The 26074-nt window shown below is 49.0% G+C and overlaps 1 protein-coding gene across 1 annotated transcript; it reads left to right on the top strand.

The window, feature by feature from the left end:
- The first annotated feature begins 5443 nt into the window (after positions 1 to 5443).
- PELP1 (proline, glutamate and leucine rich protein 1) lies at positions 5444 to 25619 on the top strand. The gene is made up of 17 exons (XM_054708925.1): positions 5444 to 5698; positions 11125 to 11189; positions 11561 to 11666; positions 13308 to 13457; positions 13696 to 13767; positions 20068 to 20127; positions 20624 to 20774; positions 20956 to 21085; positions 21230 to 21317; positions 21779 to 21867; positions 21948 to 22064; positions 22171 to 22318; positions 22469 to 22628; positions 23293 to 23348; positions 23511 to 23717; positions 23849 to 25300; positions 25474 to 25619. Exons 1-17 carry the CDS (start codon positions 5450 to 5452, stop codon positions 25564 to 25566), a joined length of 3393 nt encoding a protein of 1130 aa, XP_054564900.1. The 5' UTR covers positions 5444 to 5449; the 3' UTR covers positions 25567 to 25619.
- Positions 25620 to 26074: the final 455 nt, after the last annotated feature.

Genomic DNA, 26074 nt, shown 5'->3' with positions numbered 1-26074 from the left:
AAGGGTTTTGCTGGGGTGGGGGTGGAGGAGTGCAGGCGGTCCAGAGGAGGGGACATTTGAGGACAATCTTTATGAATGGTGGGCAGAAGTTGAGAAAGGGCGTTCCAAGTACAGGGAAAGGCAAGGCACATCCTGTTCTGAAGTGTTTGTGGGGGTAAGACAGCAGGAGAGAGGAAGGCTGAGAAGGAAGCCTGGAACAGCGTGAAGGATTTTGTATAACAGGTGAAAAGGAATGAGACTGAGGCGCTTCTCTGGAAGAGGACACATGGATCCAGTAGTGTTATTTATTTATTTATTTATTTATTAAAAAAAAACATTTAGTCACCTTTATTTATTTATTTGTTTGTTTTTGTTAATCCTCACCTGAGGATGTTTTTTCCATTAATTTTTAGAGAGAATGGAAGAGAGAGGGGGAGACAGAAAGGAACATCGATGTGAGAGTAACATGTCAATTGGTTGTCTCCTGCAGGAGCCCTGACCAGGGCCCCAGGCTGGGGAGGAGCCTGCAACCAAGGTACATGCCTTTGACTGGAATCGAACCCGGGACCCTTTGGTCTGCAGGCTGATGCTCTATCCACTCAGCCAAATCGGCTAGGACCGGTAGTGTTTTTTAAAGCAAAGGAGTGGCATGATGAGATTTCTCTTTTAGGAAGATAATTCTGGGCAATGTGGAGGGTGGAGGGTGTGTAGCAAGGCTGTTGCAGCCTAAACCAGTGGTCGGCAAACTCATTAGTCAACCGAGCCAAATATCAACAGTACAAGGATTGAAATTTCTTTTGAGAGCCAAATTTTTTAAACTTCAACTTCTAACGCCACTTCTTCAAAATAGACTCGCCCAGGCCGTGGTATTTTGTGGAAGAGCCACACTCAAGGGGCCAAAGAGCCGCATGTGGCTCGCGAGCCACGGTTTGCCGACCACTGGCCTAAACTAATCGAGGGGAGATGATGAGACACAGAGTGGAAGGAAGAAGAGAGGCCAGGCTGAAGAGTTATTTTTAGGGCAAAATTGACTGGATTTTGGGAGGATGATGGATGACTGACATTTTTTTTTTTTTACATTTTGCATTTAAGGAGCTACAGTATTTCTTCTTCCATCTTGTTTTCCATATTCTCGCTATCTTCCCCAAATGAACCAACTTCACACTCCCCCCTCCACTTTTTTTTTTTATAATGTCAGTTCTTTTTTTATTTTATTTATATTTTATTGATTTTTTTACAGAGAGGAAGGAAGAGGGATAGAGAGCTAGAAACATCGATGAGAGAGAAACACCGACCAGCTGCCTCCTGCACACCCCCTACTGGGGATGTGCCTGCAACCAATGTACATGCCCTTGACCGGAATTGAACCTGGGACCCTTCAGTCCACAGACCGACGCTCTATCCACTGAGCCAAACCGGTTTTGGCCCCCCTCCACTTTTGTATGCAACAAAAAATAACATACACAAGACTGTTTCTGAGATTTTTTTGGGGGGGGGTTTTGTTTTAAATATATTTTTTATTTATTTCAGAGGAAGAGAGAGGCAGAGAGAGAGAGACACATCAATGATGAGAGAGAATCATAGATCGGCTGCCTCCTGCATGCCCCCTACTGGGGATCAAGTCCCCAATCTAGACACGTGCCCTGACCAGGAATTAAACTGTTACTTCCTGGTTCATAGGTCAGTGCTCAACCACTGCGCCACACAGCATGGTCGGTCTGAGATCATCTTTAAGGTTTAAACACAGGCCTTGCCCACCAGCTGCCACTTCCCCACCTTCAGTTCTATCACCAACTTCTAAGGTCACTGCTCACCTATTTCAATATTTAAACATTTCTTGTAGACTTGTCAAGCACTTTTGTCAAAGGGTCATGACCAGAAGGTAATGAGATCTTTATTGCTACATATCTAAAGTGCTTTTGGAACTGAAAGGTAAGTGGTTTGCATGGAATGAAAACTATTGTATTAAAAGATACTAATAGAAAGACAACTTTAGAAAGATAATAAAGGCCAGGAAGAATGGAAGAGATATACCTTATTCTAGGTGAGAAAGACCATTACTATAAAGATGTCATTTCTTGCCCTGGCCGGTGTGGCTCAATTGGTTGGAATGTTGTCCCATAAACCAAAAGCTCGTTGGTTTGATTCCCAGTCAAGGCACATGCCTGGGTTGCAGGTTCCATCCCTGGTCAAGGCATCCAGTTGATGTTACCCACATTGATGTTTCTCTCTCTCAAATCAATAAACACTTCAAAAATCCTTTAAAAATGTCATTTCTCTGAAAATTGTCTATAAATGTAATGCTACATCAAAATAACAATGGAACTTCTTTGAGCACAAAGATAATCTAATAATCTATAATAATAAAAGCATAATATGCTAATTAGACCGGATGACATTCCGGACGAAGCCGGGGCTGCAAGGGAAGCCCGGGTCCTGGTGCCAGAGGGAAGCCGGTGCCGGCGGCCAGGGGAAGGAAGGCCTACTCTTGCACCAATTTTGTGCATTGGGCCTCTAGTCTGCTATAATAATAATCTATAATAATAAAAGTGTAATATGCTAATTATATCAGACAGCTGAACAACCTTCTGGACATCTTTCCAGACGTCCTTCCAGACGACCTTCTGGACGAAGCCGGGGCTGTGAGGGCCGAGGCAGTGGCAGAGGCAAGCTGCGGCAGCTGTGAGGGCTGAGCCCCTTGCACGAATTACGTGCATCGGGCCTCTAGTTTGAATATAATAAAAGTCAAATCCAAGGCTGAAGTGCAAGGATCTTCTTTTTTCTTCTTGTACTGCCTTCTATCTAATCCTTCTTCAAGTCCTGGCATTCTGCCTCCAAAATACAGTAACCCATTGGATTATTTTTTCTTTCTTCCTCTATTTCTCTATCTCCAGGGCCATTCTGGTCCCAGTCACCATCTTTATTTTTTCCGCCCACCATCCTCTCTTACCTGGCCTGTTATGATAGCTTCTTACAATGTCTCCTCCCCCTCCTCCTCTCTCCTCTTCTTCTTCTTCTTCTTCTTCTTCTTCTTCTTCTTCTTCTTCTTCTAAATCCTCACCAGAGGATATGTTTTTTATTGATTTTTGAGAGAGAGGAAGGGAGAGAAAGAGAGAAATATTGATCAGTTGCCTGCCCTGTATGCCCTGATGAGGGATCGAACCTGAAACCTAGGTATGTGCTCTAACTGGGAAGCAAACCTGATAGGTGTACAACCAACTGAGCCACCTGGCCAGGTCACTATGGCTTCTTTATTGCTCTCCTTGATTCCCTCTTAGCCCTCTAAGTCCCTTCTCCACACAGCAACTAGAGTGGTCTTCTCAAATATAAGTCAGTTCTTTTTTTCCCCTTAAATATATATATATATTAAAAATATATATTTTATTGATTTTTCACAGAGAGGAAGGGAGAGGGATAGAGAGCTAGAAACATCGATGAGAGAGAGACATCGACCAGCTGCCTCCTGCACACCCCCCACCGGGGGACGTGCCCGCAACCAATGTACATGCCCTTAACCGGAATCGAACCTGGGACCTTCCAGTCCGCAGACCGACGCTCTATCTACTGAGCCAAATCGGTTTCGGCCCCTTAAATATATTTTTATTGATTTCAGAGAGGAAGGGAGAGGGAGAGAGATAGAAACATCAATGATGAGAGAGAATCATTGATCAGCTGCCTCCTGTACACCCACCACTGGGGATGGAGCCCACAACCCAGGCATGTGCCCTTGACCGGAATCAAACCCGGGACCCCTCAGCCTGCAGGCTGATGCTCTATCCACTGAGCCAAAACAGCTAGGGCTGTAAGTCAGTTCTTGTCACTCCCTGCATAAAGCCCTTCAGTAGCTTCCAAATATGATATGAATTAAATGAAATCCCATTTTTGCATCTCAGTCTAGTAGAATCAGCATGATTTGATCCATATTCACCTCTCTAAGCATAACACATACCACATGTATCAATTACTCTGCCCTCTTTCTCTATCCTTGAGCCAAACTAGCCCTCATTCTATCTTCCAGCAAGCCCATTTCCACCTCAGAGCTGTTGCACATGTTGCTGCTCCTGCTTAGAGAAACTTTCCTTTGATTCTGTATGAATGACATCATCTTGCCATCCTCAGAGAGGACTTAAAAAAATTTTTTTTAAATTGATTTTTAGAGAGGAAGGGAGAGAGAGAGAGAGATAGAAACATCAACGATGAGACAGAATCATTGATCTGCTGAGAGAGGGCTTTCTTTTTAAGAAGTCCCACTGCAATCCATGTCACCCTCTAGCAAATTACCATGCTTATTTTTTATTTTTAAACAAATATTTTTATTGATTTCAGAGAGGGAAGGGGGAGGGGAGAGATTGAAACATCAATGGTGCGACTGCCTTCCACAAGCCCCCTACTGGGGATCGAGCACACAACCCCGGCATGTGCCCTTGACCGGAATCGAACCCAGGACCCTTCAGGCCTCAGGACACGCTCTATCTGCAGAGCCAAACAGGCTAGGGCCATGCTTATTTTTTAAAATAACACATAGCACTATACAAAATGTATTTATTTTCTTATTTATTGACTGTCTCTTCTGTCTAGAAGGGAATTGTCTTCTTCATTATTTTATTCTCATCACTTAGAATGGCACCTGGCACCTTAAAAGGTGCTCAATAAGTTATTTGTTGAATGAATAAATATCGGATGAAAGAGACTGCCTCGGGAACTAGCAAGGTGCCATCAAGAAAGGTTGCATCGGCTGAAACCGGTTTGGCTCAGTGGATAGAGCGTCGGTCTGCGGACTGGAAGGTCCCGGGTTCGATTCCGGTCAAGGGCATGTACCTTGGTTGCGGGCGCATCCCCAGTAGGGGGTGTGCAAGAGGCAGCTGATCGATGTTTCTGACTCTCTATCCCTCTCTCTTCCTCTCTGTAAAAAATCAATAAAATATATATATATAAAAAAAGTAAGAAGAAAGGTTGCTTCGATTTACTTCCTTGCCAACCATGTAGAATAGCGTTCTATGCCTTGTACATCATTCCAATATTAGCTTTATTTACCTTTTTAAATTTGCAAGCAGTGTGCTGTGTCAGTTCTGTGGTTGTGAATGTAGTGTAAAACGTCTATGGTTTCAAACAAGAGGTCAGTTCCTTAGACGTCAGTGCTGCCTAGAACGAAAGTGTCTGGACTCTGTTGTTAACTTAAAGGATCCCTTTCGGGACTCGGTGCCTTTTGTCCTGACCACGTGTGTTCTCTAGGCGCCCCTGGCCCGCCCCCGGCCCACCCGCCAGCCCTTCGCAGTCCAGGAACTAACCCCCCGCGCCCCGGCACCCCGGCCACCCCGCGCATGCTCCCTCCCACCCAGAGCCCGGAGCCCAATCTCCGAGCCTCCGAGGCGCAGGACCACAACCCCCTGCTTCCCCTCCCCACAGGCGTGCGTCGCGGTGTGTTTGCGTCATCGCGCCGCGCCACGCCACCACTAGAGCCCGGGTGAAGATGGCCGCGGCTGTTCTCAGTGGGCCCTCTGCGGGCTCCGCGGCTGGGGTTCCCGGCGGGGCCGGGGGCCTTTCGGCGGTGGGCTCGGGCCCGCGCCTCCGCATGCTGCTGCTGGAGAGCGTGTCCGGGCTGCTGCAGCCGCGAGCGGGGTCCACCATTCCTCCCGTGCATCCCCCAGCCCGGTCGGCCCCACATTTGCCCGGGCTCATGTGCCTATTGCGGCTGCATGGGACGGTGGGCGGGGCCCAGGTGAGTCGGTGATCGGCGTGAGGGCGGCCCTGGTGGGAGGTTGGAGCCGCATCTGTGCGCCAGGTTCTCCGAGCTGCAGCTGCAGTAGTCAGGTGGAGGGAAGGAGAGCTGGGTGCAGAGAGCGAATCCGGGTATCAGTCTGCACGAAATTCACGTATTTCGCCTTTTTCAGCCACGAGGAGAAACTCTGGAAAATATGGGCCTCGTTTCTCTATTGCTAGGCTATTGGTAGTCACACACGAATGGATTCCATTCCAGGCCCCGTCACTCACTAGATCTATGATCTTTAGCTTCTTTTTCCTCAGTTGAGTACCTGTTTTTGCGATTTTTTTTTTTCTGCTGAGTGGATGTGTATTTAACAAATAAATATTTACTGAACTCATACTGAGGTCCAAGTACTGGATGCTTCAGGTGTAGATGTGCTGGTGATGAACAAAGTGTTATAAAACACTGAGCATTGTATAGCAGGGACCTCTAACCCTAATCTGGAGAATTAGGTTAGAGGTACTGGAGTTTAAGCTGAGACCCCCAAGGATGAGTAGGGGTTGGTAGGGAAAGAAAAGGGGAAGAGGGTTCAGTCTTGGGAAAGTTCATGTGGGAAGGCTCGTGGTAGGAAGGAGCAGAAAAGAAGGGCATTGTGCCTGGGCTCGCTCAGGTGGAGGGGAAGAGAGTGGGCGCTACCAGGCTGGTGAGGTGGGTCGGCAGTGGACAGATCATGCAGAGCTTTTTAGACGGGTTTAGTAGGGTTCTTTGGATTATACTAAGAGTAGAATCGAATATCCATTCGGTTCTGCAAGCTAGAAACCCAAATGTCATCCATCCTAAACACTTTTTTTCTTGCTCACACACCTCCATATGCACTCTAATTAGGTCCTGTTGGTTTTATCCTCTGAGTATTTAGATCTGTCCACTCCTTTCCGTATCTTTGTCATTGCTTCCATTCTAGCTTGAACCCCCATCTTGTTCAGGTGAAGCCACTAATTCTAAGAAGATATAACATGTCTAACCTATGGAAGGTGTTCCTTTCATATCTCTTGCCCCCATCCTTTCCCCCAGTCTTCCCCCCAAATTCTGCCCATGCTTCAAGACTGATGTACATGAGACCTTTCTTGTCCAGCCTTTGTTATGGGACCTTCCAAGCTCTAGGCTTCCTTCCAGGAAGAGGGTTGTCACAATCTGCTGGGTGGTCCAATTATCTTAGCCCCAAATTTATGAGGGATGACCTCATTTATTACTTGTATTACCGTTACTCCTCATTGTTGAGGGTAACAAAACTGCCTCTGCTATCTCAGCCCAGTTTCAGAAGCAGGAGCTGATTACATGTTTTCTCTTCCTTCTAAATCCTTCTTTCATTCATGTTCCTAAGTATTTCTGAAATGTTATATATTCTGCCTATATATGTGTGATTTCTTTCATCATCATTTTCACGTTTTCCCCTCCTCCCTCAAGGCGAGCTACATGAATTTAATGTCTTGTTTATTTTCTCTAAATGTCTAAAAGTCTAGTAGAATTTTGAGTAAAGAAGCTAAAGGTGATGTGGGAAGCTAGACTCCTTCCTTTAATATTGCATGTATCACATTTTTTGAGTATATCCTGTCTTGAGTTTTTTCCTACTTGTGTCTCTGATATTGGGTCCTCGGTACATGGAACTGTATGGTTTCCCTTGCTTCCCCATAGATTTTCATTCGGTAAACATTTATTGAGTATCTGTTATGTGTTAGCTACTATTCCTCATCTTTAGGTTAGATAAGCAAGACAAATTTCTTGAGAGAAATTCTAGTCTAGTGGAGAAGAGCAATGAAGGTAAGTGAATAGGGTTGGTGCTTGAGAGAAAAAGAGATCTGTTGATTGGCTCATCCACCGAGGCTTAATTACCAATATTGCTTTCCCATAGGTTCTGACAGGGAATTGAATTGCTGATTTGATTCTCTCCTTCATATAATCTGTTGATTCCCTCGAATGTATTTTAAAAAAAAAAATATATTTTATTGATTTTTTACAGAGAGGAAGGGAGAGGAAATAGAGAGTTAAAAACATCGATGAGAGAGAAACATCGATCAGCTGCCTCCTACACACCTCCCACTGGGGATGTGCCCGAAACTAAGGTCCATGCCCTTGACCGGAATCGAACCTGGGACCTTTCAGTCCACAGGCCGACGCTCTATCCACTGAGCCAAACCAGCTAGGGCTCTAATATATTTTTTGTTTCGGTTACTGTATTCTTAATTCCTGAGTGGTTCTTTTTTATGTCTTCTATATTCATTTTATGTTTTCTATATTTATTTTCTATAATCTCTTTGTTGAAATTGTCACTGAGATCATTAAGCATCCTTTTAGCCAGTGTTTTGAACTCGGCATCTGGTAGATTGCTTGTCTCCATTTGTTCTTTTTCTGGGATTTCTCTGTTCTGTTCTTTCGTTTGGGACATGCTTCTTTATCTCCTCATTTTGGCAGCTTCCCTCTGTTTCTATGGATTAGGTAGAGCTGCCATGTCTCCTGCTCTTGGTAGAGTGTCTGTGGGGCCCAGTGGTACAGTCTCCCTGGTCACCTGAGCTGACGCTCCAGGTGTGTCCCTTGTGTGGGTTGCGTGTGCCTTTTTATTGCAGTTCCACCTTGATTGCTGTTGGTACATGAATGAGATGGATTCATCCTCAGGCTGATTGATTATGAGGACTGGCTGTGACTACAGTGGAGGAGCCATTGTGCAGGGGTTAACCCGATGGAGCAGGATTTGTTTATCAGGGTACTGGTGCCTGCTGAGTGTGTCCTTTGAGTATGTCATTTCTAGAGGTGGTTGGGTGGTGCTCTGACGTGGCCTGAAGCTGGCCACTGGATGTATTGTTTTGGGGTCTCTTGGGAGGTGCAGGCCAAGGTTAGCTGCTGCTTGTGCCCTGCTCAGAGCCACCTGGTACGAGCTCCAAAGTGATGTGCAGATGGTTGCCATTTGTGCTGGGCTTGGAGGTGCCTGGGAGAGGCTAAGCTATGAGCTGAGGTTAGGTGCTGCTAGAGCTGTGTTTGGGGCTGCTTAGCTAGTTGGGGCATGGTGAAGCCAGCTTCCGCTTGTTTGGGGTTTGTGAACCTTTGTGAGATTTTAGGAAACTCTGAAGGATGAGCTGAGATAGACTGGTTATTTTATTTAAAAAATATACTTTTATTGATTTCAGAGAGGAAGGAGGAGAGAGAGAGGGAGGGAGGGAGGGAGGAAGAGAGAGAGAGAGAGAGAGAGAGAGAGAGAGAGAGAGAGAGAGAGAGAGAGAGAAGAAACATCAATGATGAGAGAGAATCATTAACTGGCTGCCCGGAAATTGAGCCTGCAACCTGGGCATGTGCCCTTGACCGGAATTGAATCCTGGACCCTTCAGTCCACAGGCCGACGCTCTATCCACTGAGCCAAACCAGCCAGGGCAAGACAGACTGTTTATATGGAAAAGCTACTGGAAGCCACTTGGGTGGGTTGGCAAGTTGGGTGGGTCAAGATGAGGAAATAACTAGGGTGGGGTGAACAGTGTTAGCCAGGTTGATGGAGACTCAGCTGTGGTGCCGGAGAAGAGCCCAGCAAAGGAACAATGGCTTCTGCCAGTATTTCTTTTTAATTTGTCTGTACTTGCCAGAGCCTTTTAAAGCAGAATGTGACGAGAGCACTGCACTTATATTCACAAAACTTGCTCTGAGTTACTTTCTAACGGCGTTACAACATGCCTAGGTAGCTTATATTTCTGCTGTGCTACACAGTCCTTTTCTTTGGAGACAAACTCTGTGGACAGTTACTACCATCGTATTGGTCAGCTTAGCACACTAACTTCTAGAGGCCATACATGCAGTTGATAACTACAAGGGATGTCAGGCTTAAAAAGTAGATCTTAGGGCATGAAGGTTGTTTTAACCACGCATCTCAGAGCAATTGAGCAACAAAGATTTGATCTCCTTAGGAATCTGCTTGAGAGAGAAACACTTCAGACCACAAAGCTAACAAACATTAGGCTACACCAGTGGTCGGCAAACCGCGGCTCGAGAGCCACATGCGGCTCTTTGGCCCCTTGAGTTTTTAGCAAAGGCCAGCTTTGGAGTACCCTAATTAAGTTAATAACAATGCACCTACCTATATAGTTTAAGTTTAAAAAATTTGACTCTAAAAGAAATTTCAATCGTTGTACTTTGATATTTGGCTCTGTTGACTAATGAGTTAGCCGACCACTGGGCTACACGTATCTTACAACAAAGATAGCCCCATTCTGTTAAAACAGGCCAACGTGGAACGAGGAAAGAAAAACGAGCCCGGCTTCAGTGCCTGAATCTCAGTCTCATACACATAGAGGGGGAAAGGAACCCGGTCTTCCCTTTAAGTAGTTGCCATGCCATCCATATTTTTAAAATGTTAACAAAAGTAAAGGAAAAAGTCCTTGAAAATATATTATCCAAGTTCTGCCAGTATTTCTCTCTGGGAGAAAGCTACCTCTCCAGCTCTTGCCCCAAAGCCAGATAATTTAGTTGTTCCCTGTATGTCCCTGCTGCCTTTCGAGCTGCATCCCCAGTGCTGGAGTTCAGAAGAAGCCAGTCCGAATAAGTAAGTCTGTCCCTGGGATTCCACAGCCCTCCGTCTCACTGCTGGTTTTCACAGCCCGAAGTTATGGGAACTTCTCTTCTTGGCCTGGGGAGTCCCGAGTGGGGCTTAGACCCCTCACTCCTCAGGGGGGACCTCCGAAGCTGAGATATCCCTTCAGATTTTTTATTGCCACACGTGGGTGTGGGACCAGCCTGTTCCACATCTCTGCCCCGCCTACCAGTCTCTGTCTGGCTTCTTCTGTATGTCCTTAGTTACCGGACTTCTGTTCAGTTAGATTTCAGGCTGTTCACAATGATGGGTGTTCTGTAGTTTAGTTGTAATTTTGATGTGGTCATGGGAGGAGGTGAGTACAGCATTTACTTACTCGTACACCATCTTGACCAGAAGTCTACCTTGGCATTCTTAACAGGTCTAAGGAAGCCAGGGACAGGAGGAGGGGGATTTGTTTGGGGGTGAAGGCGGAAGGGAAACAGGTGAGTTCAGTGTCCATTCAGCAAGCATTTATGAATGTCTCCTCTGCCAGGTGCTGCTCAGGGATACACAGGTGAAGCAGACCTGTCTTTGAGGTCTGGTAGCTGGGATGAGTGGGGCTGTCCTCTGCAGAGCACTAATTTGTTGGGTGGACAGTAAAAGAAGGGGTCAAGCAAGACGTGACTTTGAGGAAAGTCTGCAGGAGGGGCTGCTATGTGTGTCACCTACTGAAAATGGGACAAAGGCTGAGGCCTCTAGAGGAATGGTCTTTTATCCTCAAAGGAGGTGGGACTTCAGAAAAGGCTTCATGGATACTGGGACACGGCAGGGCTTGGAGAAATTCTGCACCTTTAGCATCCTATTCCTGACTCACTTCCCTGTTTTCTTCTAGAACCTTTCAGCTGTTGGGGCGTTGGTGGGTCTCAGTAATGCACGTCTCAGTTCTATCAAAACTCGGTAAGTCTTTAACCTTTTTTTCTTCCCTCCAGAAGGATGTCTCCTTAGGCAGTGAGCTATACATCTGTCCATTACTGTCCACCCGTGGCGTCAAGAGGTTCGCTCCCAGGAGGAAGTGTCATTCTTTCATGAACTCACTGGAGCTGAATCTCACCAATTCCAGCCCTGCCTGGGATTATGATGATCTCTGTTCCCTTTCCTTGCTGCCTGTACCTCACTCCGAGTCTTCTGAGTATTTCAGGATTTAGAAACCACAGTGATTGGAGGTGAAGTCTTGCTGTAGGTCTAGTCCAGTGAGTGTGAAAGAGCAATAAATAGCTTTCTCTGAAGTCTAGCCTCCACCTTGTTATCACTCACTTCTTTCTTACAAGGTTTGAGGGCCTCTGTCTGCTGTCTTTGCTGGTTGGGGAGAGCTCTACAGAGATGTTCCAGCAGCACTGTGTCTCTTGGCTTCGGAGCATTCAGCAGGTCTTGCAGGTAAGGATTCAGCTGCTGCTCTGACTCCGCCCCCTCCCCCCACCATTCCTTATTCTCCATTCTGGATGTGGTGTTTTTTGTGTGGCTTGGACATTTAGTTCTGAGGACAGAATAATTAGCAGTTTTCTGATAGTAGGGAGGATAGGCTTCAAATGGAAGTCCTTTTAAGCTTTTTGATATTTTCATCTACTGAATTACTTTAATTCATCTGACCTTTCACACACTGTAACCTCTGACTGTTTCACTTCCTCATTAGCTTTTCTTATGGGTGACATCTCTAAAGTTATTTTTTCCAGGTGTTTGATTTCTTTTTTCTTGCCCACTCCTTTCTTTCTCTTTCAACATTTTAATTTTTTTCTACTTTTACATCTTTGATGACATCTCCATTCACTTCTTCAACAGTCATTCTGAGCACATGTGGCAGGCTGTGTGCTAAGCTCTGGGAGACAGTGGTAAGGTGGACGTGGACCCTGCTTCGTGGTGCTTAGTCTTGCTCAGGGGCTGGGAAACTTTCTATGAAGTAAATGTTTATAGATAGTAAATCTTTCATGTTTTGCGAACCACATATGGTTTCTGTTGCCTGTTGTTTTTTTCTTTGTTAGTTTGCCAAGCCTTTAAAAATGTAAAAATTTTTAGCTTGTGGACCATCAATCAGCTGCCTTCCACATGCCTCCCACTGGGGATTGAGCCTGCAACCTGGGCATGTACCCTGACCCGGAATTGAACCTCGACCTCTTAGTTCATAGGTCGACGTTCAACTACTGAGCTATGTTGGCTGGGTGGGCACATTTTTTTTTTTATGCATTCCAGAGAGAGAGGAAGGGAAAGGGAGAAAGAAACACCAATATGAGAAACATCGATTGGTTGCCTCATGCCTGCACCCACAACCTGGGTATGTGTCCTGACTAGGAATGGAACCCACAACCCTTCAGTGTGTGGGACAATACTCTAACCACTGCACACACTGGCCAGACCCAAGTCGTTTTTTCTTTCTTTTTAAAAAAAACCATATTTTATTGATTTTTTACAGAGAGGAAGGGAGAGGGATAGAGAATTAGAAACATCAATGAGAGAGAAACATTGATCAGCTGCCTCCTGCACACCCCCTACTGGGCATGTGCCCGCAACCAAGGTACATGCCCTTGACCGGAATCGAACCTGGGACCCTTGAGTCCGCAGGCCGACTCTCTATCCACTGAGCCAAACCGGTTAGGACCCAAACCGTTTTTTTTTTCGTGAGTTCCAGGGTAGGTTTGAACCAGCTTAGAGATGCAGTGATTTTGTTGCGGCTGAGAGAGCTCTTCCACCGAAGGGAGATAGAATATGGGAGAATCAAGCTCTTGAGCTCTTCCGGTTAGATCTTTCAGTTGTGGATTTGTTACTCTCCCTGTCCCCCAAACAAATTCTTAGGACCCCAGATACCCCTAATACGAAAATGTAAACACGTTGTTTCTATAGACAAATATGTTACTTTTGAATACTCCATGTCTCTAATGCACTCTGTTCCTAGTGGATCTGATGGTAATGTTGACGTTAACTGTGGTGTTTCTCAAAAGCCCCATGTTGTCATACCTGTCATTCCTCCTCCTCCTGGTGACCATGAAGGTGAGGTTGGAAGCATGGGGTGTTGTTGCTGTTTAGTCCCAGGACCCACCTGCCACGATGGATTTGGCTGTGGTTGTTCTGAGGGACCTGCTCCGATATGCAGCCCAGCTTCCTACACTCTTCCGGGACATCTCCATGAACCACCTCCCTGGCCTTCTCACTTCCCTGCTGGGCCTCAGACCAGAGGTGAGACACCTGCCCAGTCCCTCTGCCCTTTGGCCCCTTTTAATGCCTGCCTTACTCAGACCGCCCAGACCGCTTGGATTAAGGAATGTGATGGGAAGTGATTGGGGAATAGGATCAAAGTGAAAAGAAGGAAGGGCCAAGAAAAAGTGTATGAGGAGGGACCTTGAGAGGTTGTGGGGTGGAGATGGGAGTCTATGGGGGCATTGGACTCTCATCTCTTCCTTACTTTTCCCCACAGTGTGAGTTCTCAGCACTGGAGGGAATGAAGGCATGTATGACCTACTTTCCTCGGGCTTGTGGGTCTCTCAAAGTAAGTATTCATGGAAATTCCTCTTCCCACCAACTTCAGCCTTGTAGCTCTCTTACCTCAGATGCTATTGCTGAGACTTCTAAGCACCTGTCTTCTGATTTTCCTATCATGGATTGCCATAGCTATAATTATACCACCTCTTAGCACGTCACATGCATTATCTCATTTAATCATCACAGGTGAAGAAATTGAAATTAACTTGGCTAAGATCAGTAGAGATGGGAAACCAGATCTGATGCTAAAGCCCAGCTCTTAGCCATGGGCTCCTTCCTCTTTTTGCCCTCCTCCTCTGTACCTCCAGAGTGCCCTGCCTTTTTGTCTACCATTTGCTCTTACTTTGTTCCTAAAACTCTTGTAATTTCCTCCAGGAAGCCTTCCTGATTTATTACTTCCTTGTAACAACGTCGCCAACACGTTGTCTTATATTCCTGACTAAATTCCCTTAGTCACTTCCCTACCCTTTCCCCCATGACCCATACAAGGTGTTGTACCGCTGAGCCTTAGTAGGTCATACAGGTAGGAGGTACGTGGGTCAGGTGAGAGAGGAGGTCAGTGAAAAAGTTAGCTTTGTTTTCAATGCTAACTTGAATGAATGAATGAATAAATTCTGCCAAAGCAGTAACAGTTAAGGGGCATTGTAATTGACACATCTGTTGTTTGCAGTATAATTGGATGTCAGCTAATACCTAAGAACAAAGAGGTGTTCTCCTATACATTAAATGTTCTCTGTTTTATATTCATAGCTTGATAAACCATTGGGCATTTTACTCAGATGGAAGCACAAATTTATATAGAGAACTGGAATTAGCATCAGATTAATAATTGTTTTGTATAACTGATGTAGTTAACTGTATCAGCCATCAGTACTATAATTAAGGGGGAGTTTGCCATTCACATTATCTTGAAAGTAAATTCACATGGTTCTATGACCAAATCAAGAAAGTAAAAGAAAGGGTAAGGAAACTGGTATTTATTAGGTACCCACAATGTGCCAGGCTCTCTGTCGAGTGTCTGAGATGTGTCGTCTCATTTTATTATTATAGTCATTGTGTGGAGTTGGTGTCACCAAACTAACCAAGAAACAGGCCCACAGGTGTTTAACTAACTTAACTCAAGGTTGGTATCAGATCTGTTTGCCTTTAAAGCCTGTTCTCCCCTCCCCCCTGCCCCCAACACACATCCACTCAAACTCCCTAGAAGCTTTTAAGAACGTAGACAGGATTGGCAGGTAGGCTTCAGCACTAACACCGGCTCTGATCAATTGTTAGTGGCTTGAGAAGGATTGTGAGCCAGAGGGGGAGCTCTGTGCACGCATGCTGTGATCTGGGGGTGGTGTCTGCAGTGGCTTTAGTAACTGGTTAGTTGTATCTGAAAAGTCCCCGAGCAGGTGATGCTCCTCAGAGAACATGGAGTCCTCTCCTTGTTGATTCTTTATTTTCATGAGAATGCCACTAATGACAGGCAATAGACTCTTTGGGTAGGCAGGGCAAGACTTTTGTCAAGAAGGTATTTGGAGTAACTCATGGATTTTACTAAAGCTTAGAAAAGTTTTGTGGTTTTTATTTTTTTTACTAAAGTTTTATCAAGTTTAGTAAAAACTGCCTGCCTTCTGAAATGGTCTATATATTATCAAATTACATGGGCTAGATAGATCTTTGTCCCTGACCCCTCACTGGTTAAAGTTTGTAAGGTGTTACTGCAAATATCTGCTTTGATTCAGCTCGGTTTGGGGTTGTCAGTATCTGCCTGCATTCTCCATGAAAGTGGGAGTATTGTTAACTTCAGGGTCAAGATTTGAATAGTCAGGGAGACTAGAATGCCAAGTGTTTTTCTCTGTGCCTCTTAATTTTCATTTTGAGTGGTCAGGAGCATTCATTTATAATTTATGCTCTTTTGTCAGATACGTAGTTTTATTTATTTTTATTCTTTATTTAAAGTACTAGAGGCCCGGTGCACGAAATTCGTGCATGGAGGCGGGGGGGTGTCCCTCAGCCCAGCCTGCACCCTCTACAATCCAGGACTGCTGGCTCCCAACTGCTCGCCTGCCTGCCTTCCTGATTGCCCCTAACTGCTTCTGCCTGCCAACCTGATCACCCCCTAACCACTCCCCTGCCAGCCTGATTGATGCCTAACGGCTCCCCTGCCAGCCTGTTTGCCCCTAACTGCCCTCCCCTGCAGGCCTGGTCACCCCTAACTGCCCTCACCTGAAGGCCTGGTCACCCCCAACTGCTCTCCACTGCAGGCCTGGGTGCCCCCCAACTGCCCTTCCCTGCAGGCCCGGTCACCCCCAAATTCCCTCCTCTCCAGCCTGGTCACCCCTAACTGCCTTCTCCTGCAGGCTTGATCGCCCCCAACTGCTCTCCCTTGCAGGCCTGGTCCCTCCCAACTGCCCTCCCCTGCTGGCCATCTTGTGGTGGCCATCTTGTGTCCACATGGGGGCAGCCATCGTTGACCACATGGGGGCAGCCATCTTGTGTGTTGGAGTGATGGTCAATCTGCATATTACTCTTTTATTAGTTAGGATAGAGGCCTGGTGCATGGGTGGGGGCCAGCTGGTTTGCCCTGAAGGGTATCCCAGATCATGGTGGGGGTTCCCTTGGGGTGTGGGGCAGCCTGGGCGAGGGGCCTGTGGTAGTTTGCAGGCTGGCCACGTCCCCTGGTGACCCAAGCAGAGGTCCTGGTATCTGGGATTTATTTATCTTCTACAATTGAAACTTTGTATCCTGGAGTGGAGCCAAGCCTCCTGCTCGCTCCATGGTGGCAGCCATTTCTGTTGGGATTTATGTATCTTCTATAATTGAAACTTTGTAGCCTAGAGTGGAGGCCAAGGCAGGCCAGGGCTTCAAAAGCTTGGCTTCCTCCATCGCCAGGGGAAACCTTAGCCTCCTGCTCTTTCCAGCTCTGTGGCTGCGGCCATTTCTGTTTGGATTTATTTATCTTCTATCATTGAAACTTTGTAGCCTTGAGTGGAGGCCTGGGCTGGCAAGGGCAGGCGGAAAGCTTGACTTCTTCCCTCCTGCTCAAGCCTCCCTCCTGCTCTCTGTGCCTGCAGCCATCTTGGTTGGGCTTATTTGCATATTCGCTCCTGATTGGCTGGTGGCCGTGGCTTATGGGCGTGACATGTTGGTGTAGCGGAGGTACGGTCAATTTGCATATTACTCTTTTATTAGATAGGATTACATATGTATCTTTTTCCCCAATTGACCTTTCCCCCAGCCACCCTCACCCCCCAGCACATGCCCTCACCCCCCTTCTGTCTGTGTCCATTGGTTATGCTTATATGCATGCATATAAGTCCTTTCGTTGATCTCTTACAACTCCTCCCCCTCCCCCCACCTGCCTCAACCCTGCCCTGCCTTCCCTCTGAAGTTTCAGAGAGGAAGGAAGAGGGAGAAAGAGATAGAAATATCAATGATGAGAGAGAATCATTGACTGTCTGCCTCCTACACACCCCCTACTGAAGATCAAGCCTGCAACCTGGGCATGTGCCCTTAACCTGAATAAAGCCCGGGACCTTTCAGTCCACAGGTTGACGCTCTATCCACTCAGCCCAACCAGCTAGAGCCAGACACGTAGTTTTTCAAGTTATGGCCTGCATTTTGAGTATCCTTTCCAAACCAACAACACTTTCATATGTTGTTAACAGGATATGTATGCCTTTAAGAATGACATGTCGCCCTAACCGGTTTGGCTCAGTGGATAGAGCGTCGGCCTGCGGACTGAAGGGTCCCGGGTTCGATTCTGGTCACAGGCATGTACCTTGATTGTGGGCACGTCCCAGTGGGGGGTGTGCAGGAGGCAACTGATTGATGTTTCTCTCTCATCGATGTTTCTGGCTCTCTATCCCTCTTCCTTCCTCTCTGTAAAAAATCAATAAAATATATTAAAAAAAAAAAAAAGAAAAGAATGACATATCATCTGAAGAACTTCTCACTGTTGAGGATGTTGAGGATTTTGTCTTTGTTGCCAGCATGTCCGATAAGATTCTGTTTTGTACAAAGGCCTTAGGGGCAGTTTGTACTGAGAAAATCTTAGGAAACGTACTTGCCATTTTGGAAAGTTTATCTGTTTTCTGTCCCATCCTCCAGAAGCTCCCAGGGCAGTTGCAGTCTCCAAGCTCATGGTTACTCCTCCTGAATGATGTATCTCAAGCATTCTAAGTCCATGAGGTTACTTCTGTAGAGGTTTTACCTCGCCTCGCCAAATCCAATAGTAATTCCTTGGAATCAGTGGGAGGCCTATCCCCACAAATTCCTTAGAATCGGTGGGAGGCCTAACCCCACGAAAAATCCATTAGTAATTCCTTGGAATCAGTGGGTTGATCTCTTACAACTTTTCCTTACAACACTCTTGAGAGATACCCTGGGCGTGCTTGCGCGCTTGCATGTCAAGTGAAATGTTTCAAGCGAGCCATTGCACAGGCCACCTGTGGTCAGAGCCTTGTCCTTGTACTCTGGCTTATTGCAGTCACATAAGCAGACTTTTGTTGGCCTCAGCCCAGCTTTTGGAGCCAGAGTCTCAGGAAAAGTGTGAGCAGTAAGTTGGCCAGAAGGGCTGAGTGCCACTCTAGTTGGGGCTCTGGCAGGTCTCTGACCCTGGGAGAAGCCGGTGAGTCAGGAGACTGTGGATGGTTACTGTGTTGGGGTTGAAGTGCTCTGAGTCCTACCACATCTGACATGAAAGTGCCGTCCAGGTCCCAAGGGCAGTGGTTCCTGGTCTTCATCCTGGCGTCCGCTGTAACAGTGCTTGTCTCGTGGTCAGTGAGAATCACGAAGTGTAATGTGGGCAGCTCAGTGGTTGCTGCCACAGGTCGGTGGGAGGGAGTCCTTGGAGGGCTGGTTTCCTAACCACACACTGACAGGCTTCTGCTCCTACTTGGCTCCCGTAAGTCCCCTGCCATGTGTCTGGTGCCCCTGCTGATTTGTCTTGAGATTTGTGTGTGTGATGTCCCATCCTCCCTTCCCCAAAGTCCATGCTTTCTAGGCTGGGACTTAAGGCCTCCGCCTCTGCTCCTTGGCATCTTCTGGGTCTAGCTCTCAGCAGTGTTTCCCCTCTCTGGTCTCCTGGGGATTCTCCCCTTTCTTTTAAACCCAGCTCAGCCCTGCCCTCCCTAGTCCTGCCTCCTAGGATCGGTCCCTCTGGATCCTCCCTCTGTCCCCCTCTTGATAGAGTGAATGCTACTGTGGGTTCAGGTGGTTGTTTTCCATATACTGGTCTTCCTGACTCACTCACACCCCACTGAAAGTGGGAATCCCCTCTCATTTCTTTCTATAGGTCTCCTTCAGTGTTCTCATCCCTTTTTATGCCATGGACCCCTTCTTAAATTCATAAAATAAAATACATAGAATTTTAATAGAAACCTATTCTGTTGAAATATATGTATTAAATAAGTGTGATAGAGTAGTATGTGCTTCTTCATGAATATGTCGAACAACAAGATCTAGCAGCAGGGCTAATATCTACTGAATTTCAAATTAATGATACATGTGAATGGTATCTCAAGATACCCTGTTACAATTATAATGTGAAATGAAAATGAGAGATTTTATTACTGCTAATAAAATGAGAGATACCCTGTTACAATTTTAATGTGAAATGAAAATGAGAGATTTTATTATTGCTAATACTACTGTGGCTTTTTGTATACATTTAAAGTGGAAATAAATACTACCTTTTACTTACATGTTAGTGAAAACAACACAATTCCCCCTGCCCCCATCAATTTCACAGGCCCCTTTGATTCTACCCCCAAGTAAATTGTGACCCAGGTAGAACACTTCTGTGCCAGCACCTTCACATAGCAGGCAGAGCAAATGTTTGCCAACGGACAGGTCACTGCTCTGAGATGTGCTGCCTCAGTTCTTCTTCCAAGGCTTCCCCTCCTTCTGACCTTGACCTGCCCTCGTACCTCTAATTAGTGCCTCAACTCCCAGCTTGGACCACCGCTTCTTGTTTAAGCCGGTGGGGAGGTGGGTGTGGGGCTTGCTGCTTTCCAGCACTCTGTGACCTTTTGGCTTGAGGGACAATTGGCAGTAGGGGGTACAATGTCTGTGGGGCACAGGCCAGACCCTTTCCCCACCAGACAGGGAGGCTGAGGTTGAGAGCTGACCTTCAGGGTGTCTTTCTACCATGAGAGCATGTCTACTTCCAGGCATGATACCCCGTAGAATGCTTTGCTGCCTGTGTCTGCAGGAAAGAGAAAAGGCGAGGGCTTAGATTCTGCTGCTGGGAATGGACAGGGTGGATGTCTCTGGCCCTTGGAGCTGACTCACCAGCCTTTTCCTCTTTTTCACAACCCAGGGCAAGCTGGCCTCTTTTTTCCTGTCTCGGGTGGATGCCTTGAGCCCTCAGCTGCAGCAGGTAAAGGAAAAGAGGCAGATGAAAAGCGTGGGCATGAGATGGAGCTTCTCTTCTCATTCTTAGCATTTCTCTCTCTCTTTAAAAAATTTTTTTTAATTCATTTCAGAGAGGAAGGGAGAGATAGAAACATCAGTGATGAGAGAGAATCATTGATTGGCTGCCTCCTACACCCCTCTACTGGGGATTGAGCTGGGTCCCGGGCATGTGCCCTGACAGAGAATCGAACTATGACCTCATGGTTCATAGGTTGACGCTCACCCACTCAGCCATGCCATCCGGGCAGCATTTCTCTCTTGGTTCTGCTTGGACCAGGTTCCCAGTTCCCTCCCTGTTGGCATACTCAAGAGATACAACATCTGTGTCCTTCTGCCCCATCGCCCCTTTTCTGTGTTCCCTCAGAGCTGTCTGTGGCCTCCTTTTCTTGGCATTGGTGGCGCTGGGGTGTCTGGCTGGGCTGGATTCCCATCTGACCAAGCTTCTGACCTTTCCTGTGCAGTTGGCGTGTGAGTGTTATTCCCGGCTGCCCTCCCTAGGGGCTGGCTTCTCCCAGGGCTTGAAGCACACTGAGAGCTGGGAGCAGGAGCTACACAGTCTGCTGGCCTCATTGCACAGTCTGCTGGGGGCTCTCTACGAGGGAGCAGAACCAGGTAGGGACCATGGCTGGCAGTCAGTGGCAGAGTGGCTGGGGAGCGTGGCAGCAGGGAACCAGGAGGGTGGCCCAGAGGGTGGGACGGTTGGTTTCTAGGCAGAATGGTGGGTCATCCACCAGAAACGAAAAGGGAGGGGATGGAAAGCCTTGGAGTGTGAAGCTGCTGTGTTTACGTCCAGCTCCTGTGCAGTATGAAGGCCCGGGGGTGGAGATGCTGTTTTCCCCCGCAGAAGATGCTGATGCGCACAACCTTTTCCGGCTTCGGCAGAGGTTTTCCGGTCTGGCCAGCTGCCTGGGGCTCATGCTCAGGTGAGTGAGTGCTGGAGGGAGCATGGGCCTGGACGGGGAGGGATTGATCTGGGGTGTCTTCTGCATCATGAGGAAGGAGCTTGAGGTGGGCCAGTCATACTGGGGAACCTGTGCTGAGGATCTCCCTGCTCTGATTCTCTCCAGCTCTGAGTTTGGAGCCCCCGTGTCCATCCCTGTGCAGGAAATCCTGGATTTCATCTGCAGGACCCTCAGCATCAGTGCCAAGAATATTGTAAGTGATGCTTGTCCTCCGTTCACAGTCCTTAGGACCCATGGCAACCAGGAAAGTAGTGCTGATCTGGAAGCAGAAGTGTAGTCAATCACTGAAGCTCCCCAAATGATATCATCCCTGAGGTTGTCTGGCCAGCACCTTACTTCTATCCGAATGCCGTTATTCCTTGTGCTTCTCCCGACACATGCACAGAGTGGTTTCTCTGCCCTCGTGCGAGGACACCTGTAGCACGTGCTTTGAGGGGAGGGCAAGCAGGGGGGCCAGGCAGACGTTGTCGAGAGGGCAGCCCCCCTCCCCTCATCCTTCAGGCTCTGTTTTATAGGATGGGGGTTTGATCTTGGGAGAGGCGGGCCCGGGTGGGTTCCTTACCCGTGTGTCCATATGTATTCTGTCACATCTCCGTCTCCCTGTCCCTCTCTGTGTCTCACTTCCCTGCTCCTTTTGCCAATTTCATTCTGCAGAGCTTGCTTGGAGATGGTCCCCTGCGGTTGTTGCTGCTGCCTTCTATCCACCTGGAAGCCTTGGACCTGCTCTCTGCGCTCATCCTTGCGTGAGTGGGACTGGGCAGAGTGTGAGGAAGGGACTGGGACATACTGGGAATGGAGGTCACGGTTGTGTCTTCGCCCCCAGGTGTGGAGGTCGGCTCTTGCGCTTTGGAGTCCTGATCAGCCGCCTGCTTCCCCAGGTCCTCAATGCCTGGAGCATTGGTAGGGATACTGTCTCTCTGGGCCAGGAGAAGCCTTACAGGTGACCGTCAAGGATGGGGACAAGAGGGGAGGGTGGTGAGGCCATGCAGGTGGGCTGGGCGCTGAGGGAGGAGAGGCACTCATAAGCTGCCCTGCTCACTCCACAGTGCCGTGCGGACCAAGGTGTACGCTGTGTTAGAGCTGTGGGTGCAGGTGTGTGGTGCCTCGGCAGGAGTGCTTCAGGCAGGAGCCTCAGGAGAGGCCCTGCTCACCCACCTGCTCAGTGACATCTCCCCGCCCGCCGATGCCCTGAAGGTGAGTGAGGCTCTGCCCACATCTCCTGTGCCAGGGCTTTCATCCTGCACACCCGGTCCACGTGAGCCTCCCCATTCAACACCGTCTCCTCACTCTGTCCTGCCTTCCTGTGTGCCTGTGAGTGTGATCTATGTTCCCCTCCACCACCAGCTGCGCAGTCCCCGGGGGAGCCCTGACGGCAGTTTGCAGACGGGGAAGCCCAGCGCCCCCAAGAAGCTAAAGCTGGACGTGGGGGAGGCTGCGGCCCCTCCCAGCCACCGAAAAGGGGATAGCAATGCCAACAGCGATGTGTGCGCAGCTGCGCTGAGAGGTGGGTGAGGCCGGTGCCCTGCACCTTCAGAGTGCTGGGATGGCTGGGGCCATAGCCCCAAACCAGGTGTTGAAGTAGAGGGTGTGGATAAATGCAGAACCAGCTAAAAAGCTTCAAGAGAGGCCAAAAGGAGCAGAAGCAGCCATGCAGCTCCCAGGGCTGCGGCAAAATCTTGAATCTGCGGGAGGGAATGGTGCGCAGGAGCGTTGGGTCGTTTATATTGCCCCCAGGGTCTCGTTTATCTTGTTGCATATCCTCTGCACGTGCGAGGACAGCTGTAGCAAAGGGTGAGTCCCTGCCTCTGGAGCTTACATTCCCTTCAGGCACGCTGCTCAGCGGGGTTTCCTCCCAACACAAGTGCTAGTCTGGAAGCAGAAGTGTAGTCAATCTCTGTGCAGTTAGTGGGTGACTTTCCTTGGGGTTCCCTGTATTTCACTGCCTGTCACCCCACCCCATGTGAAGAGGAGAGCCAGTGCTTCTCAAATAGATAAGTGCACATTGACAGTGCACCTACATTATCCCAGCCCTGTGTAGCGTGGTCCTCATTTCCTGGTGGAGAAACGAGCTCAGAGCAGTTAAGTGACTTGCCTGAGCCACAGGGTGCAGAAGCCCTTCTCTCAGTCCTGTTAGCAGCAGGTCTCTTACACCCTGTTCTTCTCCCCAGGCCTCAGCCGGACCATCCTCATGTGCGGACCACTTATCAAGGAGGAGACTCACAGGGTTAGTGGAGCCTGGTCCCCATGGAGATTGGGGCGGGGCCACTGCCTGTCCATGTGAGGGGCTGTGCCCCCGGAGAGCGTCCATTGCAACTTGGGAGGGGGCCCTGGAGAAGGGTGGGATCGTCTAGGTGGTGTCCCTAGTTGTGCCCCGTGTCCTTTTCAGAGGCTGCATGATCTGGTCCTGCCCCTGGTCATGGGTGTGCAACAGGGCGAGGTCCTAGGCAGCTCCCCATATACCAGCGCCCGCTGCCGCCGGGAACTGTACCGTCTGCTGCTGGCTCTGCTGCTGGCGCCTTCTCCTCGCTGCCCACCTCCTCTCACCTGTGCCCTGCAAGCCTTCTCCCTGGGCCAGAGGGAAGACAACCTTGAGGTAACTGCAGATGGGCCGAGTCCATCTCTTTGGTTTGGGGGTCCTCTTGTTTCTGATGCTGGCAGGCTCTCTCTGGTACCATAAAACCCTCTGTTCCTGATGCTCACACTGGCTTCCTCTTCCTTCCTCAGGTCTCTTCTTTCTGCTCAGAAGCACTGGTGACCTGTGCTGCTTTGACCCATCCCCGGGTTCCTCCTCTGCAGTCCATGGGCCCCACCTGCCCCACACCTGCTCCAGTTCCTCCTCCTGAGGCCCCGTCTCCGTTCAGGGCCCCACCCTTTCATCCCCCGGGCCCCATGCCCTCAGCAGGGCCCATGCCCTCAGCTGGCCCTGTGCCCTCGGTGGGTCCCCTGCCCTCCGCAGGCCCAGTGCCCCCGTCAGGCCCAGTGCCTCCAGCACGTCCTGCACCTCCAGCCACAGCCAACCACTTAGGCCTCTCTGTCCCAGGTCTGGTGTCTGTACCCCCGCGGCTCCTTCCTGGCCCTGAGAACCACCGGGCAGGCTCAAATGAGGACCCCATCCTTGCTTCTAGTGGCACTCCCCCACCTGTGATACCCCCAGATGAAACTTTTGAGGGGAGAGTGCCCAGGCCAGCCTTTGTCCACTATGATAAGGAGGAGGCGTCTGATGTAGAGATCTCCTTGGAAAGTGACTCTGATGACAGTGTGGTGATCGTGCCTGAGGGGCTGCCACCCCTGCCACTCCCACCCCCCTCAGGCACCACCCCACCCCCTGTTGCCCCAGCTGGGCCACCAGCAGCCTCCCCTCCTCTACCAGCCAAGGAGGAGCCTGAAGAGCTTCCTACAGTCCCGGGGCCTCTCCCTCCACCTCCACCCCCTCCTGTTCCTGGCCCTGTGGCACTCCAACCACCACAGTTGGTGCCTGAAGGAACTCCTAGTGGGGCAGGACCGACGGCCCTGGAAGAAGATTTGACAGTTATTAATATCAACAGCAGTGATGAGGAGGAGGAGGAGGAAGAGGAGGAGGAGGAAGAGGAGGAAGAGGAGGAGGAGGAAGATTTTGAGGAGGAAGAAGAGGATGAAGAGGAGTATTTTGAAGAGGAGGAAGAGGAGGAAGAGTTTGAGGAGGAATTTGAGGAAGAGGAGGGTGAATTGGAGGAAGAAGAGGAGGAGGAGGAGGAGGAGGAGGAGGAAGAGGTGGAAGAGGTGGAAGAGTTGGAGTTTGGCTCAGCAGGAGGGGAGGTAGAAGAAGGAGGACCTCCTCCCACCAGCCTGCCTCCAGATCTGCCTCCCGCCGAGTCCCCCAAGGGGCAGCCTGAGCCAGAGCCAGAGCCTGGGCTGCTGTTAGAAGTGGAGGAGCCGGGGGCGGAGGAGGAGCGTGGGGCTGAGACTGCACCCACACTGGCCCCTGAGGTGCTCCCCTCCCAGGAGGAGCTGGAGAAGGAAGGGGGAAGCCCCCCAGCGGGGCCACCTCCTCAGGAGCTAGTGGAAGAGGAGCCCTGTGCTCCCCCGCCAGCCCTGCTGGACGAGGGGACTGAGGGTGGGGATGATGAGGTGCGCCCCCCACCAGAGACATCTGCAGCTGAAGAAATGGAGACGGAGACGGCCCCTCTCCAGGAAAAGGTGAGTGGGCCGGGCAGGGAGGGCATCTCTGGGTGGGGAAGGTGGGGGGGTGGGAGGCGTGCTGGGGGAAGGGGGGGTTGTAGTTGCTTGTGTTTGGGAAGGGCTTTGTCCAAGTCTGCCCCACTCCTGTATGAGTGTGACACTGTTTTGAATCTTATCTCTGTCCCTCAAAGGAGCAGGACGACACAGCTGCCATGCTGGCTGACTTCATTGATTGTCCCCCTGATGACGAAAAGCCACCACCTGTCACTGAGCCTGATTCCTAGCCATCTCCTACACCCCCACTCGTTTCCAATAAAGTTATGTACTTTGACATCGACTGCTGCTTCTGCCTTTTGCCACAACTGTGTCCCCCCTCTCACCCCCACCTCCTGCCTTCGTCAGCACCTCCCTGGTAGGAATTTAACAAGTTCACTGCAGGCCTTCCTACCCGTTCTTGAGATTTGGACATCCCTGGCCAGTGTCTGTTCCCTTTAAGCAGTTCTACATATTCTAGGCCTTGCTGGGGTGCATGTGTGAGCATGAACCTGGAGGTGTAGACGTGAGGGTATTGAAATCTATGGACTGGAGGTAGGTGCCCCATGATTCTTTCACTCACTCAGTCTGTTGAAGGGTGAACATAAGGAAAGGACCTTGGAAATGCAGAAAAGGGAGTGACTTCCCAACTGTGTGTATTCTGAGGAGTGATGTTTGAGCTAATTTTGGGGAAACTTAGGGGTTTTAAAATTTCCCTCAACTTGTTTTTTCAAAAATTTCAAGCCTGCAGAAATGTTA

This window comes from Eptesicus fuscus, chromosome 20, assembly GCF_027574615.1.
Source record: "Eptesicus fuscus isolate TK198812 chromosome 20, DD_ASM_mEF_20220401, whole genome shotgun sequence".
NCBI lineage: Eukaryota > Metazoa > Chordata > Mammalia > Chiroptera > Vespertilionidae > Eptesicus > Eptesicus fuscus.
The sequence above is the reverse complement of the archived record's forward strand: the minus strand, read 5'-3'. Positions and strand labels throughout refer to the sequence as shown.